This window comes from Tachysurus vachellii, chromosome 20 (assembly GCF_030014155.1).
Source record: "Tachysurus vachellii isolate PV-2020 chromosome 20, HZAU_Pvac_v1, whole genome shotgun sequence".
NCBI lineage: Eukaryota > Metazoa > Chordata > Actinopteri > Siluriformes > Bagridae > Tachysurus > Tachysurus vachellii.
Genome location: NC_083479.1, coordinates 8,846,047 through 8,865,878, shown reverse-complemented (window position 1 = coordinate 8,865,878; position 19,832 = coordinate 8,846,047). Strand labels below are relative to the sequence as shown.

The following is a 19,832-nucleotide window of genomic DNA, read 5'->3' as shown; positions in this document are numbered from 1 at the left end:
AATGTTTCATGGCCCAGGTCCTCCAGTGCTCCATAATCTGAGACCACCACTGCACCAGGACCTTCTGCTCCATTGCCCAGGTCTGCAAATGCTTCATGGCCTAGGTCCTCCAGTGCTCCATAACCTGGGACCACCACTTCATCACTACCGTCTGCTCCACTGCCCAGGTCTGCAAATGCTTCATGGCCCAGATACTCCAGTGCTCCATAATCTAGGTCCACCTCTGCACCAGGAACTTCTGCTCCACTGCTCAGGTCTGCCAATACCCCATGGCTCCAGTCCTTCATTGCACCAGAACCCACTGCTCCATGATCCAGTCCTGTCACAGTTCCACATCCCAGATCTACAATTGCCCTATGGTCCAGGTCCACCACTGGTCTGTAATCTAGGACTAACACTACTGCGTGGTCTGGGCACACACATTGCACGATGCCCATGATGCTTGTCCTGTTTTGCCCTTGCCCTTGCCTGGATTCCTTTGTGCTTGTGTTTCATTAAAATTTTCTAACTGCATTTTGAACCTCTTCCTCATCTTTCACCGCACGTGACATACACTTTTACAGAGATTTACCTTATCCGTATTTCAATATCCAGAATTATTTGTACTAGCAATGGGTTATGATCTTGGTAACATCTAGAAAGCACATTTGTAGGTCACTCTGGATAAGGGTTACTGCAAATTGCTGTAAATATAAATGTACAAGCATTTTTTACTTACCTGCAGGATAAAGCAAGTTCTTCACAATATGAATCACTCCATTGGAGGCCATGAGGTCATTATAATTCACATTAACTGAGTTCACATTAATGGAGTTATTGACCTGAAAAGAGAAAATATATTAATGACATTTAATATGCTGCAACTATGTTGTATTAAATGCAATTATATATTATTGCATATAACTATATGCACACCCTTTAACAATGGTCCAATACAAAGCTAATAATACAATGATTCAGATTATAAATATAAGCTATAAACAGTGGACAAATATAGGAAGTAATGATTGGAAGTTTTAGTGTAGATTAATCATTCAATAGAATTAAGGCCAATGTACTACAAAACACAGTAATAAGTTTTATTGCAACAGAACAGGCTTTAAAAACCAAGGCTTGTGCTTAGTTTTAGAATTACAAGAAGCATCCATATATATTATTATTCTTTATAGCACAGTTGTCCAGATAAGATGTAACTGTAATGGAATTTGTGAGAAAAAGGCCATTGTTCTGTGGAGAAAGGCAAGAGGATCTTATGGGAAATGACGTATAATGAGTGTTTAAGTGATTATAGCTTATCATCAGGAAGGCAGATATTTATCAGTGTAAAAAGACTGAACCTGCAAAAACACACACACTCACTCATGCTATGAGGTGAAAAATAAGGTCTCTGTAGCGTTGAAGCAATAGTAAATAATAAATATATTCCTATAAAACCACATATTACAACAAATAGAACTGTGCAGAATGTTTCCAACAGATCTAACTTATCTATTAACTTTACTGCTATGAATTCCTGGCTCCATAGCATCCAACAGTAATAGAGGGATTAAATGCAATCTGAGATCTCTTATACAATTATATGAGATGCTATATTGTAATATAATTTACTATGTAGAAATTGTACTGCAGTCTTATGGTTAAGGCTAAATATCTCACTAGAATATCACTGATTTTATTCCACAAACCCTGTCAATGTGCTTCAACGCAATGCAGGCACCTGCCAGAACTATTAACAATGGCTTATTTTTATTCCCTTTGGAATTTCTGTATTGTAAATAAAGACATTATATCTAGCATGAACACAATACTTTTTTCTGAAGTGTAGAGGATAATGTGAGTGGGCAATGTACTTAAATGCCTGCTTTCAGAGAAGGACAACAGTATGAAATGATTTCAAAGTGTGAATCATCGTCTGTCTAGATGCTAATTTTTTTAGACTAACAATACTTGCTCTCTCTCTCTCTCTCTCTCTCTCTCTCTCTCTCTCACACACACACACACACACACACACACACACAGTAAATATACTTTGAATGTGTAGTCAATATCAAATATCCCAAGATTGCACCTCTGACTACAAATATGCAAACATGGACTTTACGCACTGTGCACATGTACACACTTGGATTCAATCACCATTCCACACTATTATAATGTATGATTAAAGGTGCCCTGCCACACGTATTTCATTACTTTTGTGGTAATGTCTGAAGTTTGCCATGGACTCTGTACCTTGTTTCAAGCCATTCTAGTGTGGTATAGAAAGCCTGCAGTAAGACTTAGCTCGATTTGCGCCAGTTCATATGAATATTCAAATGAGCTATGTTGCTTGGCTCCGATTGGCTAACCGCTAGGATATGAGAGCATGACTATTCATTCACCCAGTGCAATAAGTAGCCTAGGCTAGAGGAAATTTGTTTACAATCGCCTTGAATTGCGGCAGAATGGCTTCTGTATAGGAAACTCACTGAGCTACACGAATTCTGGGGGCGCGGTCTCAAGTGGGAGAGCTCATGAATAGTAATGAGCTCAGTCACTCTGACGTTAGAGTGAACAGCTTTTCCAACTGACCTGATTTCTCCCCTTATTTCTTTTAAGTGGCTAGAACTGACCGGGGAGGTAGCAGTTCGTTTTCACATTCCCGACACAACACAAACACATATGGACCTAACACGTATCAAAAAATACAAGTAAAAACGGCTTTGTGTGGAAGGGCACCTTTAAATTAAATATTAATAACTATTCATCATAGTACCAGTTTAATGTTTACCCTCTGTTTCACTAAAATGTTCTTAAAGCACTTTTAAAAGAATAACATACATACATTGTATTAACTGGATGTATAATTTAACACAATAGGTAAAACTATGTACAACACAATGTTACAAAGCATTAATTAAGACGATCTTAGTATTAGTATAGCTGATTTGATACGTTTCTTGTAAAAAAAAAATAAATAAATTAGAAAAACTGCTTAGTGGGCAGTTCATGAAAGTTGTATTTAAACTTGTGTTTTCAATCTTTGTTCAATTTTAATTGCTATATAGTATATCTTGCTGTCCAATCAGTGTTTTTTGTGAATCAATGAGTTGTGTATGAAACGTGGATATGTATTGTAAAGCCAAACCCAAATATGAATCCACACACAGAAAGCACTTGTAAATTGTTGCCCTGAATGGTCTTGAGCAGGTTGGTCACTCCACCTTCAATTCCTCCATTAATGAAGATGCTATTACTGAAATGGTAAAGCAGGATTGTCCTCAAAACGTTCACATCACCTAAACAGAAGTGCAGAAAAATATTAGTCATTTAGGTTCCTGTGGTTGTTCCTCCAACAATTTTAACATCCCTGTATGAAGAAGAAATAGGTTTACTGGTGAGAAGTTTCATGTCGTCCTCTGTTATATCCTTGAAGGCATCATCAGTTGGAGCAAAAATTGTGTATGTTCCATCTTGCTTTAGCATCTCGGTCAGTTCGGCTTTCTCCATCAACTTCAGGAATATTCTATAATATTCCAGGCAAATATTTCTTAAAGATTCTTATGCATTTGAAATTTTGGAAAAAAGAAAACAACAAAAACAAAAATTATGCCATTTTGCTAAGTAATGAACCCAGTATGGTCCCACTATATATGAAGTGTCTCTTATAACACTGGTTTTGCACGTACACTGTAGTTGCAACTATATTGGCACACCTTCAGTAGATAGTGGACCCAGGATATATGAAAGGAGCATCAAATAGTGCAAACAACCAATTGAACAAACATACAGATTCCCTGATTAATATGTCTCAATGGAAATGCTATTCTAGCAGCTGCAAAAGTTTCTAACACATATTCAAGAGATCAAAATTGTAAATATTAAACAAACATTCTTATTGCTATTTGGCTTGAGCTTATATTCCTTCCTTATGATACATTTAGTTGGCTTAATTGGCTTCTTAATGACAACTTTGTTTGAGTCCTTTGTTTAAAGGGTTTTCTAAAGATTAAGACTGGTAATGGTAAACAATAAATGTGCTTGAAAACACATCCACAGCCGAGCAGAAGACCGGTAACAAGCCACTTCCACCACTGGAGGAAGCAAATGACCACAAAAAAAAAAAGAAAGACAAACAGATTCAAGCCTGTATCATCTCCAAGAAGTGAAGTGGTGCCCGCATCCTCCACGGGAAAACAGGAAGTAAGCAGCATCCCCCACAGGAACAGGAGTGTCACAGGGCACCAAGGAAACAAAAAAAAGGCAGAGCAGGCTGGTGACATCCTCTGCGAACAAGAAGTAAAGCAGGAAACCAAAAGCAAAGTGGCATCCCCAACAGGAGCAGATGCAGAGCAATGTCCACAGAAGCAAAAGAAATCCAAAATCTTATAGGATCAGAAAGGATAATCCAGAATAGTTGCTCCAAAAATCGTTAGGTGCCAGGTATCCCGCTGAGTCTGTGAATGGCTGAGTCCTTCAGTCAGGAAATGGGATGTCTTTACAGATAAAATCTAGACACAAATGCAGGGATAACACAAAAGGGCTAACAAAAACACATGGAAAACACTAAGGAAGACAAAGCAACTAAAACAAAAACCAGGGAACATGACAATACACAAAAAAACACAAAACACAACGACTCAGCAAAACAAACAGATGCAAGACCACAGGATTAAATAGGGAAAGTAATTGGGAAGACATGAGGGACAGGTGTGCAGAGGCGGGAACAGATTAAGGATAGGGTGGGACAAACACGTGTGATACACAAAACAAAAAAGAAGGAAAAGACCAAGCCGTCCATGACGCGTGTTACTTCTCTCCAAATCCTACCCCAAACACCAGGACGCAACACAGGATAGTTGTGGGAAAGCTACAATGCACTAGACCAGGACAGACATATAATCCTGAGCTCGCATTACGTGCATAAATGTTAGGTAACTGCTTGGAATGTTATGCACCTTTACACATACTGTATCTTATATGTTTTACTTATATCTTATGTAAATACATGTGTATCACTTACTGAGTTTTCTTTTATTGTGCTTTAGTTTTGTAGCATTTTAAATATTTGAAACCCACTGCCATTGCAAAACCAGCAGTTGGCAAGCTACACAGACTCCAGTCTATTACTGAAACTGCCACCTGTTATTCTTTTCATTCAGCACACATAACTCATACAAAACATACTTGGCTCATACCACTTTTTTCAGTCCTTACAGTATGTGTTACTAATACATCTCAAAATAAACAATGGTTTTTGGTATAAACTCACGTGAAACGGCCATCAGCCTTCAGCAATTCAAACATGGTCTTCTCTGGCAATCGAATTAATGACCGCATTAAATGAAGAGCACCGTTGCTTCCCTCTTTACTGCCACGGAGCATGCAGGCATTCTCAATACACACAGCCTAGGACACAAAAAGTAAAGTATCAATCATTAATGCTCTGGGCATAACTAATAAAGTGACAGCTGAAGTCTCACAAATGACAAAATGCTGGCAGGCATAACAGATAATTTTCCACAAAATGGAATGGAAAGAATGAAGGAAGGACAGAAGGCAGTTTTCTCCAACAGAATAATGGAGAGAGTAAATTTAAATGAAACACCAGTTTTGCACCCCTATTCCTATTCTTTTACACACATTTACTATAGAGAACTAACCGTTCTGTAAATAAAGACTCTAAGCAGCTTTCCTCCAAGGGTCTCCAACAGCTGACCATTATAAAGGTCATTCAGGGTAATCCTGACCTTCAGGATGTGGTTTTCAAGAATAATCTTAAGCAGTTTTTGGTCCAAAGTGATTATTTCATCTAAAACAAAAATAAACAAGTTGTTATGAACAATTGGATTCTGAGATGATTACCAGAGTGTCTTATTTTCACATTTTATTTCTCATTAAATAAGAAATATGTAATAATCAACTGCTCTACTTTTAATTCTGTTCGATTCAGTATTATTTAAGTATTGTAAATATTCAGTATATTTTGTAAGTATTGTAATTCTGGTAGACAAAGGAACAACAACACAAGGTCACACCATCAGAATGGAGCTTAAAAGCATACATCTCTGGAATTGTACTAGACTAGAGCAATAAAGACCATTGTTCTTAATCTTTCTTGGGTGTTTAATTAGGCTGAGAAATGGTGACTGTGAAGGCTTTTTGAAAAAAAATATTTGTCAGAACTTTGAAAGGTCCACTTTGTATTGGACTTTTAAACCTTTCTGATTTTGACATTATATCAAGCATGATATTATCCCCATCTTTATTTAGATGTCTTTTGCTGTGAAGTGGTGAACGCACTGGTAAAGACACTGTTCAGAGGGGCGAGGAGTGTGTACTCAGTCTCAGGCTTCATGGCTGCAGACAAGCCCATATCAGACACCATGTCACCAAACATTCGCTGGGAATCACCAACCAGTTCAGTCACCTGCTTAGCTGGAGAAAGAAAGAAAGAGAGAGAGATAGAGAGAGATAGAGTGAAAGAGAGAGAGAGAGAGAGAGAGAGAGAGAGAGAGAGAGAGAGAGAGAGAGAGAGCAAGTATTGTTAGTCTAAAAAAATTAGCATCTAGACAGACGATGATTCACACTTTGAACTCATTTCATACTGTTGTCCTTCTCTGAAAGCAGGCATTTAAGTACATTGCCCACTCACATTATCCTCTACACTTCAGAAAAAAGTATTGTGTTCATGCTAGATATAATGTCTTTATTTACAATACAGAAATTCCAAAGGGAATAAAAATAAGCCATTGTTAATAGTTCTGGCAGGTGCCTGCATTGCGTTGAAGCACATTGACAGGGTTTGTGGAATAAAATCAGTGATATTCTAGTGAGATATTTAGCCTTAACCATAAAAATGCAGTACAATTTCTACATAGTAAATTATATTACAATATAGCATCTCATATAATTGTATAAGAGATCTCAGATTGCATTTAATCCCTCTATTACTGTTGGATGCTATGGAGCCAGTGTTAACAGGACTACACCACTTCATCAGCAGGACTTCATCAAACTATACCTGAAGCATATGGCTAGCATATCAATCAAAGATTAAATTCATTGCTTCCTTACATTTTGAGCATATTAAATTATATTTACATTATACCATAGAAATTATGTTCAGCTCATTTCCACATTTAGATGATGTATGAAGGGGATTTTTCTTTCAAAACTAAATATTACCTCTATGTTATATTTGAACTGTGATAGGAAAATAAAAACTAGTTACTAAAGAAAAGAGCAGACTAAAAGTATTTTTTATTCATTTCTTTAAATTATTATCTGATTGAGAAAGTATAGGAATAGCAAAAGCAATACTTTATTTTGGCTTTACATGTGGACATGTGGGTTTGAGATGAATATGAGATGATAGATGAGAATTTCAGTATTTTATTCCTAGCTTCCTAAACACATACACAAATGATAAGATAAGAGATGGAACACCAACCTGAGTCAGGTATGAGCACTTGATCAATAAGATGAATAACTCCATTGCTGGTGATGATGTCCTTCTTCAGTACCATTTTAATGCCATTGATGGTGAGGCTGTTGCCATCGCAGCCAATCTCAATTGCACTGCCCTCCAGGGTCTCATATACAGTGCCAGCCATGATGGCTTCTGAGCACTGGACTGAACTCAGAAGGTGATACTTTAAAAAGGCTATATAGACAATGTATGGAAAAGAATGCGGATGTGAAAAACACTCACAAATGAAGCATATCATCAATATTTTCTTTTGTTTTTGGCACCAGTTAATAAGTACAACAGCCTGGCAATTCTGGAAAAAACAACAACAACAACAAACAAACAAGCAAAAAAACACTTGGATGCCCCTTGTCTTTATTAACTTGCAAATAATATCCAGATGAGCTTTAAGAAATTTTAGAATTAAACATATTTTCTGGCCACATAAAGGTATTTCTACCATTGCAATCACCTCAGATGACTGTATATTGAAGAAGATTACGGTGGCAAAATCCCGCTGGCATGGGAGCATTTGGAGAATGCATGGAAAAATATTCTCACTAGTGATTTAAAATAGATTTAAATCATACGTCATTTACATGGTAGATAATTTCCCAGGAAGCTCTGCAAAGATCACTAAGCCCAGCATAATCCTGTGCACACCCACGCTGTCCTTCCTGTACTGACATGGTCTGGACATTGCCAGAAACTACTGTATGCACATTATCAATTTTCCAGGAACTCTCAGTCTGCTCTGTTAATTATCAGTGTCTGTTAAGCCACTCTGTGTGTGTGGGGGGGGGCATGTGTAGGTGAAAAGTCCTATCTAATATCTCTGTATGCTTGTATTACTCTCTGTACACCCGCCTACCAGCAGTATTTAATGAACCTGATACATGGCTTCCTATAAAACAACTTGATATATTACCCAGAACAGTGCTGTCTAAACCAGTATAGTATTATGTTTTATTCCTTCCCAGGCTGACGGAGTGTTCAGCTCTCATCTCTTCTGATGACTAAGTGTCTAGTTGGTTTGGCCAGGAATTGAAAAAAGCTCTAGCTCTGAAATAACCAAGCTATCTGTTGCTCTAATTCCCTCACAACTCATTTCTGTCTAGTTAACTGGCAAGTGAACTTTTCGTTATATTTTAATTGTTTAACATTGAAACATGTCCCCATTAACTTTTGTGACACTATATATGGGTTACTCCAAACACATAAACAATTTTAATAAACCCTTTCCTAGCATAATTAATAATTAATTAATTAATAAACCTACCATTATACCATTAATAAATTACCTACCATATAATTTACTATCCTTTTTCGAAGAACACAATATGTACAATGTGGTTTTACTTTCATAAAAGAAAGCTCATTTACATTATTTACTTATTATTACATTATTTACATTATTTTAAAAAATGTACTTTTTAAAATTAAATTCATTTATTTAATTAAAATAAAATTCACTTAGAAGAGACTACCAATTTTAGCCAAGCCAAAATTGTCTAGCAGCATGTTTTTGGACAAAGGGTGGAAACTGATGAACCCGGCAGAAATCCATGTGAACATATGCAACTCCACACAGACAGTAAGTAACCTGAGCTCAAGATCGAACCCTGGAGTTGTGAGTCAGCAGTGCTGCCTATTGTGCCACTAGCTGTACTGCTTTTAAAAATCAAATAATGAAAAAATATTTTCTCCTTCGTCTTATTTTTACTTCTGTCACACTTCCACTTTTACATTTTTATTGTTAATTAACAATTAATTCTAAAAATATCTCTAGTAGTTGTTGGATTTGCAATTTCTGGTAGTTCTGGAAATTTGGATTAGCAGTCTGCAAAAAAGTCATTGTTTTTCAGGCTACATCACTGCTTAAGCATTTCCTGCCAGGGGCAGAGAATGGGGGCAGAATGTCTTGACTTTGGAAGACAGAGAGACTGTGGTTAGAGCTGCTGTTTGTCCACCGTCTGAAAATCTAACATGACTTTCAATGGTCTGCATTCATGTCATTCAAAAGAGGAGACGCAAACCTTCAGAGTCTAAAAGGACTAAGTGCATTTATTTTGCTGTACATACCTCAACAGTGATGAGTGTCTAAAATCCACAATGTTTTGTTAAACTTTGACTTTTAAAGACTTTTAAAGTGTATTATTATTATTGATTGTCAAGTGTGCCAAGCAAGGGGGCACGGTGGCTTAGTGGTTAGCACGTTTGCCTCACACCTCCAGGGTCGGGGTTCGATTCCCGCCTCCACCTTGTGTGTGTGGAGTTTGCATGTTCTCCCCGTGCCTCGGGGGTTTCCTCCGGGTACTCTGGTTTCCTCCCCCGGTCCAAAGACATGCATGGTAGGTTGATTGGCATCTCTGGAAAATTGTCCGTAGTGTGTGATTGCGTGAGTGAATGAGAGTGTGTGTGCCCTGCGATGGGTTGGCACTCCGTCCAGGGTGTATCCTGCCTTGATGCCCAATGACGCCTGAGATAGGCACAGGCTCCCCGTGACCCGAGGTAGTTCGGATAAGCGGTAGAAAATGAATGAATGAAGTGTGCCAAGCCCTTACCTTGGAGCACAGTCTTATCACCCAGGATCCGTTGTAGAACGCTGTTCTCCATTTGTTCAAAAGCCTCGTTGGTTGGAGCAAAGAGCGTATAGTGTCCAGGCTTGCTGAGTCTTTCTAACAAGCTTGATTCCATGTTAGCAGTCTCCTGCATAGATAGCAAAACATACTATTACTGCTGTGCACTAAGATGTATTGCAACTATTATAACTTTTCATGTAAAAATGCTTTCAAAAATAAGAAGTGTTTATTTATTTTTATCAATTAAAAAAAAGGAAAGTAAATGTACAGAAGAGACTGATGAGTCAAAAATGCTGGAAAGCAGCACCTTAATGACTGCAGGCAACAGTGAAGCATGGTTAAAGGATCATGCAAGTCTGCTCTTCTGCAAATGGAGTTGGAGATTTGTTCAGGATTAATAGTGTCCTCAATGCTGAAAAATTCAGGCTGATACTAATCCATCTTGCAATACCATCAGGGAGGCGTCTGATTGCCCCTAAATTTATTCTGCAGCAGGAAATTGACCCCAAACAAACAACCTCCAGCAAATTATCGCCAGCATAGAGGAGAACAAGGAGTCCTGAAAATGATGGTTTGGCCTACACAGAGCCCTGATTCCAGTCTCTATGATTACATGTTAAGACAGAAGGAAGGCATCCTACATCCGTTGTTAGTTCTGTAGGTAGTTTGAAACAACCGATCTGCTGAGGTCCTTCAGAAACTGTATGCAAGATTACTTGTACCTGATTCCTGATATCTGATATTTGAAAACATTCTTTCTTCACTGTATATATATATATATATATATATATATATATATATATATATATATATATATATATATATATATATACACACGTGTGTGTGTGTGTGTATATATATATAGTATTCATATATTAGGGCAAAAAAACATTTTTCTAGGCTACAACACATACACTCAATAAGGTGAGCTCCTCATTGCTTTCAATCACATCCTTGATGCTGTTTCCCACTGCACTGATGACACGGTCAATTACATGTACAACCCCATTTGTGGACACCTGGTTGGCATGAATGATCCTGGCACAGTTAACTGTCACAACCTGCAAAACACCAACAATAAACAATAAGACAACATACGTTACTGTCATATCCTGTTTTTATTCTTTTTTTTTTTTTTAATAATATAAATAATAATTTCATAACAAAATTGTAACAGGTAAAAGGAAAAAGGAAGGAAGCTAATAATAGATAAAAAATACACTACTATAATGTATATTTTGAAAATATCAGTCACAGCAATTTGTTGTTTAGGGTTTTCCCAAACAACAATATATGGATTTCTCAGGATTTAAAATGACAGTTACATTTACAGCATTTGGCAGACGCCCTTATCCAGAGCGACGTACATATGTGCTTAAATCTCTAACATTGGATACGTTAATGCTGGCTCAGTAGGTTACACACTTAAGATACCATGAGTTTAAAACATTGTTCAAAGTTACAATGAAAGTGTCAAAGGTTGTGTGTGTTTTTTTCTTTTTCTTTTTTTAATGCAAAAGGTAGGGAAAGATGTGCTAGTTGAAGTGTTTCCTGAATAAGTAGGTCTTCAACCGCTGCTTGAAAATAGCCAGTAAAATGTGTTACTGAATTATAAGCACAAGAGTTAATCTTCAATTTTAATATATCACTTTTCATTATTTAATGTTTGCACATTCTGTAGCATTAATAAATGAAACATTATTGCAGATCATGCTAATATATGTAGCGTGTAAAATATTGCATATTATAACCTATTACCTCTCCTTATTTCTTCGTATTTCTATTAATTCATTTTTTGGCCCAGGTTCACAAATTTAGGTTATTTATATGAAATGTCTAAGGTGCAGTAATTCTGTTTTCATTTTACTTTACATTGTTTACTATATATAACTGTGTATGTAAAAATAGCATCTTGAATCTTTAATCTTGCATTAATTATTTTTGTCTGTTAAAATAGCATTCCCTGTGAAACAAATGATTTGTCTCTCTCCTGTCTACAAACAAACCAAAACCCAAATGTGCTATCTGCATGGTGTTTATATTGATACATACTCCATTAGAATAGTGGTTGATATGCAGTCCCTGCTTGTTGTACATGGACTTCAGGGTCATGTCATTCTTCAGGTCTTTGGTAAGGAAACGTTTGCTGACAATATGGTAGCGCAAAGCGTTGTACAACTCTGTCCGTGCATTGATCTCAAGGGCATTTCTAGCAGTCTGCAATATTTAAAATTGAAATAGAACGAGTATTATTAATATGGACACTAAAAGAGTGAAAACAAACTAGAATACAGTTGACTGAATGGTTAAATTAAATGTTTGTTGACTAAAGGCAATTATACAAAATAAATGTATAAATAAAATCTGCCTTACAACATCTAATTGTTTCCAGGCATCGTCGGTAGGAGCAAACATGGTATAGGCACCAGATCCATCAATCTCCTCTCTGATATTGGACAGGTCAGAATAATGCTGCGTGACAGCCAGTTTCAGCACACCCAGTGTGCCATAGACGGTGTCAATTGGGACAGCTGGAAAGCAAGGTAAATACCAGATAGAAGGAGAAAAGCAATTGAATTCAGTACACTTTTTGTAATATAAGAATTGTTATAATTGGCTTAGTTTGACTCATGTAACCAACTGACCATCTAATGTGATGGATCTCTCACCGTAGAATTTGGTAAAACTAGAGAAAACGGGTTCTTCATTTTTAAAGTAAGCAGAATTCAGGTAGAAATTGGATAGAGGTTAGATAGATATGGATATGTAGTTAAACAACAAACTGTGACAAATCATCAGTATTTACTGTACATGGATGAAATGACTCTTCAATTAAATATTCTGTTTTTAACTTGTATCAAGTTTGCAAAGAAAACTCTTTGGTGATGTTTTGTAATTCACACTCTTGCACATTTGTTTTACCTTATCATTTTCACCAGGGTTGTTGGTTCTCTTTTATTACTCTGCTTTTTCTGCACTGAAATAATCTGATATTAAATTCTAAGATCAACTCTGCAGAACATTATACCAGTTAATTAACTAGAACAATCTTCCCAACTGTTGCCAATGTGTCCAAACAAACATCCATTTATTCATTTATTTTCAGTGACTGTATTATCTTGGTCAGGGTTTTGGTGAACTGGAACGTGCCAGGGGCACTGGGATATATCCTGGATGGCATGCCAATTGAGTGCAAGGAGCTATTCACGCACATTTACACCTAGAAGCAATTAGGAGTTGCCAGTCCACCTGAAGGTATGTTTTAAGAAGTGGAAGAAACCCACACAGACACAAGGAGTGCATGTGATAAAACACATACAAAACATGATAAACTAGGCTTAGGCAAAAATTATTCACTCTGTATGATTAAAATAAAAAGGATATATACAGTAGACATATCCACATGCATAGACTATATGCCTACAGATAAACCATCTGTTTGCATGTTGTTCTTATTTAGATATTCATTATTGAAATTTGAAAGTAAGAATTATTTCTATAATAAATTCTATTCTAACTTAAATAGTGTTTATTGCAGTGTTTGCAGTTTGGGGCAATCTTTGCATTCCCGTTATAAACGTATATTTAATTGACTAGCTGGATTTAATATCCTCAGACTAAGCATAAGCATAAAGTTCCTGCCACAACACAACTCATAATTTTAATAAGATTTTGTGAATATGGCATTCTTCCCAGTTTAATCAAAAAGGAGCACTGATGCAAAAAGAGAAGTATGTTAATGCTGTACCGATAAATAATTCCTGGAATTCATCCTTATCAGGCAATACTAACCTGCAGGGCAACCACGCATCCCCTCCAACTTCATATAACCAGGGCAGCATTCATATAAAACATCCCTGTAAAATAAGCCACAAAGAGTGTTATTGAGCCTTACAGCTTGAAAGACAAATATAAAACTATTTCAGTGGACGATTCCTTGGTAAAACCAAACCATCTTGTAACAAATGCAGAATGATTAACCACATTGAGTACGTATTAACAAATATGTACAGTATACAGTAAATATAAACATTCATTTTATGAAATAAAATACAAACAAGAAACAAAAAAGTAGAAATATTTCAATAAAGATATAATAGCTTGCATGTAAGTTTTAGCAGATCCTCTAGTCAGAATGTGCAGGAAATAATTATTACTGTAAGGTGAATGGAAACGTTGAATGTATAATCAAACATAAGATTCTTTGTCATACATAGACTGTGAGCATATAGATGGTGCTTGACATTTTCAATAGCAAGAGTACTTTACTGGTAGGGATATCACCTTAACTTCATTATCAGTGAAGAGAAGTCACAAAGACAATGGAATGGATATAAAAAGAGAAAAAGAGAAGAAAAGTTTTGAGAGTTGATGGGAGAACCCATGAGAACTTATCGCTGAGCCCAGTGGTTTAGCATACAGAAGGAAAAACAGTGGGCCAAGACCTGATCCCTGAGAGACTCCAGTATTAAGATTGTAAGTAAATATACTGTAGAAATAAAGAAAAAAAGAGAAATAAAAAAACATGCAAAAGCCCAAAAATGCAATCTGTTGTTATTTTATTTATTTATTTATTTATTTGTTTGTTTGTTTGTTTGTTTGTTTATTAAAAACTCTTAACAGTTCCATTTAGAGTGAATGGAAAAAAGTCTATCCAGTAATATCCTTAGTTATTTATACTATCCAGAGAACATGAATATGGATCTTGCCCATTATCTTCACATTTTGAGTATCTTTCTCTTTCTTATTTAACTTATAGAGATTATGAAGGTAGAATTTTGTAAACAAACAACAAAAACAAATCATAGAAGTATGTTTCTATACATGCTAGAATATATATATGCTAGCAATATGGCTAAGCAGTTTCAGACCCCGCTTACTGTATATTTATTCATTCTAGAGATGGTTTATCCAAAGCCACTTATATAATGAAGTGCAACATAGTCATGCAGTTATGAGCATAAGGCCATTCTCAGTGATTGAGCTTGGAGGTTGACCTCCTGCTCACCCATGCAGTACCTTAATTACTGAAAACCTTAGCCAATTTCACCTGCATACACTTGCATTCATGGACAATGCAGCATATTGTGTGGTAGAAAGAATCTGTATGCAAGCTTGTTTACTACACTGTACTTATAAGAGTACTGTCTCAAAACAGGCAGGATCTTTTGGCAATATTATGCCTTTGCAACAGTGGGTCCAGATCAACAGTATTATGTTACTGTGTTTGCTCAAAGTACGAAATAAAATATTTCATGAATAAGAGATACTAACATATAGAAAGTTAGAAGAAAATAGAAAAAAGGATACTCTAAGTAGCAAATTTCTTTTCATGAACTCTACAGGATGTGGTAATGTCTTGGGTTGAGCACAAATTCTAACAGCTGCCCACCTGTTATTCACAATCAAGTAATGCCTAATTTCGACTTCCTGGCATTAAGGAGATTAGCCTGTGAACTAGGAGGACAAATGTGGAACGCACACACGATGTGGCAAGTTTCCATCATATATAAGCCAAGCAAATACATCTATGTCTCATTCTGCATCTGCTTTGTGCCTCTTTTTTCTCACTCTTTTCCTGTTATCCAAGAATCCCAGCCATTATAGAACTCCTCCATGGAGGAGGCACTTTGTATGTGATCATAGCAATCTCTTAAAAATGTACTCCCAAAAAAGTCCATATGTGTCTTTCCTTGTTAGATTTAGAATAAAACTGTTTGATAAGAGTTAAAGAGGAGGTTCTTTATAAATACAAAAAATACAGAAAGAACCATGCACCTCTTGATACTACAGCTTGCATGGATTAGTATTATTAGTATGAAGACAGTGTTGGTTTATGCAACAGTTCAGTGGGTAAACACAACTAAGGATGACACATCTGTACATAGATAAGAATGCCTATAGAAAATGATAAAACACTGCATATCTGCATATTGTAAATATTGCTGTCCACTTTAATAGGAACACCTTTACATCTGTGCTTTCATGCAGTTATCAGCCAATCAGCCAATCATATGGCAGCAGCACAATGCATAAAATCATGCCAATACAGATCAAGAGATGTAAAAATCAGGCGAGCTTCGTGACTTTAAATGTGGCATCATTGTTGGCAACAGATGGGCCAGTCTGAGTATTTCAAAAACTGATGATTTTCACACACAACAGTCTTTTGTGTTTTGCACAAAATGGTGTTATACATAAAAACACTGTGTGAGTGATAGATTCACCAAAACTGGACAGCTGATGTCTTAAAAAAGACCAGAGGATTTAAGATTATGGTCAGACTTTTCACAGATCGTCAGATTTCTGTTCTTGGCTAAGAGAAGTGGAACCCACTGAGGTCTTCTGCTGTTGTAGCCCATCCATCTCATGGTTTTATGGTCTGTTCATGATTAAATGATCTTCCCATGATAGTAGAAAACAGTGATTATATGAGTTAATATATCCTTCCTTGGCCATTTTTCTGTAACTTTGCTTATCAACAAGATGTTTCCACCAACAGAACTGTTGTCACTCAATCAGCAGTTTACGACACATCCACATCCACGACAAAGTCACAATGATCAGACCTTTATCCCATTCTGATGTTTGATTTAAACCTTAACTCACACTGTTGACCTGTATCTGCATGTTTGTTTGTTTTTTGCATTGTGTTGATGTCACATGTTGTAAGCATTGTATATATTACTGTACATAAGCACTATAAATAGCTAACAATATTTAACTCATAAAAGATAACTCATCTTTTTTTGTATGTGTGTGCTTTATAAATCCAGATGCAATTGTGCACACTAACAAAAATGTAAATAGCTTAAAGATGTTGTTAGTTTGTACAAAGCCGAGGCCCCCAGTATTTGAACAAGATCCAGTATGATGTAAATTAACTGTCAAGGACTCCTTTGACTACAGCTCATGTTCTCAACCCCCTAGACAGTTAAGGACTGAAAGAAAAGTGAGTACTGAAAAAGTGAAAAGTTGTTTTTTATCAGTTGCTTTTTCTCATTTTGAAAGGAATATGTTATTCATTGATGGAATCTACTAAAATATTACTGAAAAAGAGAAAATAATTACATTGTTTGAAGAAAGCAATGTGAAAAATGAAGTGGTTCAATAATTTTTTTTGTTCACTGACTAAGCAATGAAAGAAAATATGTTTAGGTCAAGTTAAACCTCATTGGCTCAGACTCAATACTCTAAAGTGCAAGTGGCCTTGCATAAGCTTGCCTCATGTCAGCACTGTAAATTCTATCACATGAAACACTATGTTGTAATTTAATGAACCCTTAGACCTTTCTTTGGCAAGAGCAATAAATACAACAATCTGTAATCATCTCCAAAGGGGCCTAATTTTACTGTCAAAACTAAGTGCCCGGGTATATCAAAAACTCAGGAGTTGGTAATATCAAATGTTATTGGATGGTGGGTTGTTACTTTATAGTTCCAGGATGGACCCAAGTGACCTCTGAGTTCCTTCCACCCCCAAAAATCATGCATGTAGGTCAACTGGTTTAATTAAATTCCCCCTGATGTGAATATGTTTGTTCATGATGCCTTGAGATGGACCAGGAAAAAGTGCTTAGTGAAGGTGGTTGAATTAATTAATGAATCTTTATTATGTTTTATTGATTTATGTATTGATTTATGTATCAAGTTAAGGTAATCAGAAGTGTAAGGTGTCAGAGATCACTGTAGGTGAATGATAAATCAAATGATACCCTTAGGTATACATGTAGGTGACTTCACACAGGATATGTGCCTGCATACAGTACATGTGGGTGATGTGTATCGATGTGCATTCTCATTCTCTTTTCCTTCTGTTCTATGTTTATGTTCTGTAAAGCTGCTTTGAGACAATGTCTGTTGTAAAAAGCACTATACAAATAAACTTCAATTGAATTGAATTGAAATTCTCATGTGAATAGCAATTTAAAAAATAAAGGAGCACGTGCAAAAGGACATTGTTTTTTATATATATATTTTGGTAGGGCATTCTCATTATCATGAGAACATTTTTAATTATTAATGATTTAACTATAAATAAAATGACCTGGCATTGTACAACATCTACAACTCACAACCCAACATATCCACATGAGATTATTTATTATTTATTATTTAATTCTGGCTGAATTTGCACTAAATTTATAATTGTCATTTTGTTTTTATAAGTTAGGCTTCACTTGAAAATGATGTAGAAGAGTAATAACCTATGAAGCCTAGTTTAGATTTTTACTGCATATGTTTTTAGCAACAAATTGTCACTGCCTTCCAGTATATCATGTAAAATTTGTAGCTTGAATTTTCATTCAGTACTTGCTTTAATTTCATTTTAACAAAAACTTTAAATTGTATTTTATTAATTACTCTACTTACTCTAGTATTGTTCACACATCTCTAGTTTGGCACAGTTTAAATAAGGCGACCAACTCAGGAATACATTTTGTGTGAGCCTTTGGTTCCAAATGAAACCTACTGTACAAATTTTAACAGTTCAGTCAAAATAGGCTAAACTGAACAATCCTTTACGGTGCTAACCAACAGGATACATATACAAGATGACAGATTAAAGATGAATACATTTGTAATGTGAACCCTATTAGGCATGTCCCATAATTTTACTTCATTAATCTTATTTTCTGTTGAAAATTAAGATAAAAGTTCAATGTTAAGAATTTAGGTGGAATTATTTAAACTTTTAAAGATTATAATAGTTGACATTACCTATTATGAACTGAGAATCATGTCCCTATAAAGAATGAAGGTAGAACACTTTACTTTCTGACCTGATTCCAGTGTTTTAGCTATTTTAGATTACTAGGATTGTCTTAGATACTGTAAGTACAGCATGAAATGTATTTCCAGAATCAAAGAGGAAATCCAAATTGACTCCACCCTCAAACACAAAGACAGCTATGCTGATATTTATATGCACCTGAACCTCCATCCACCTCTCAAATGGAACCCATAGTACAGCTAAAAACTGCACACAGACACAATCGTTCATATTTCATGTTTTCAATTTGGTTTCATCTGTACATACCTTACCCATCATCCCCACTCTTTTTCCAACACACACACCACCACCACTAGTGTGCAAAGCAACACAAAGACCATTGTTCAAAAGAATACCCAGTCTGACACACTTACGTTGGCCTTCCACAGATGGTTTTTTGGTACCAGTTCCTGCATGTGCTGAAATATGTCTTTTTGGTCCCAACTACCTGCTGGTGGGCACAGACATTGGGCCTGTCGAGAATGTAAGAATCACAATTAAACATAAAAGAGAAGAAAAAAGGGCTGGGATTCAATACTGAAAAATGCTTTATTCCTGAATTAGCCAATTTGAAGGTCACGTCAATTTAGGCGCTTTAATTTGCTTGTAAGTGCAATCAACATGGTAAAAAAAGCCAGGAGTAACTATTTAAATTTAGTATGCAGATTCAGTTAGATTAATTTTTTTCAGACATAAAAAAATGTTTGCAGACATGACTTTTTTATTTATTACTTTTAAAAAATAAATAGGTAACATAAATCATAGATCTAATACTAATAAATAATCTAACACTAAAAACATATATTTATATATGCATCCTGTATAAAAACTTTCTCTTACCCCTGTTTCTTGGCCCTGATGCGGCTGTGAAACAAAATCTTGTCATAGGCAGATGACTCCACTTTGTCCAGGTAGCAAAGCACCAGCAGAACAAATGTTACCAGAAACACAAGCTTCATCCTGGCTTTTGTCCCTCACATCAACACCACTGACAAACCAGGAGAAATGGGAGCAGACTATAGCAAGG

At 36.0% G+C, this 19,832-nt stretch overlaps 1 protein-coding gene across 2 annotated transcripts in view; it reads right to left on the bottom strand.

Moving 5' to 3' along the window:
- Positions 1 to 19,832, bottom strand: part of postna (periostin, osteoblast specific factor a) — a 30,260-nt gene extending 10,428 nt beyond the window's left edge. For both annotated transcript variants that reach the window (XM_060895768.1, XM_060895770.1), the window contains exons 1-14: positions 19,646 to 19,832; positions 19,180 to 19,278; positions 13,825 to 13,889; positions 12,406 to 12,563; positions 12,085 to 12,249; positions 10,947 to 11,093; positions 10,015 to 10,159; positions 7,433 to 7,645; positions 6,283 to 6,417; positions 5,643 to 5,791; positions 5,252 to 5,388; positions 3,375 to 3,505; positions 3,148 to 3,278; positions 719 to 821 (exon numbers count right to left, since the gene is read on the bottom strand). In XM_060895768.1, coding sequence (XP_060751751.1) covers positions 719 to 821; positions 3,148 to 3,278; positions 3,375 to 3,505; positions 5,252 to 5,388; positions 5,643 to 5,791; positions 6,283 to 6,417; positions 7,433 to 7,645; positions 10,015 to 10,159; positions 10,947 to 11,093; positions 12,085 to 12,249; positions 12,406 to 12,563; positions 13,825 to 13,889; positions 19,180 to 19,278; positions 19,646 to 19,764 — 1,897 coding nt within the window. In that variant the 5' untranslated portion in view covers positions 19,765 to 19,832. The remainder of the gene's footprint in view (positions 1 to 718; positions 822 to 3,147; positions 3,279 to 3,374; positions 3,506 to 5,251; positions 5,389 to 5,642; positions 5,792 to 6,282; positions 6,418 to 7,432; positions 7,646 to 10,014; positions 10,160 to 10,946; positions 11,094 to 12,084; positions 12,250 to 12,405; positions 12,564 to 13,824; positions 13,890 to 19,179; positions 19,279 to 19,645) is intronic.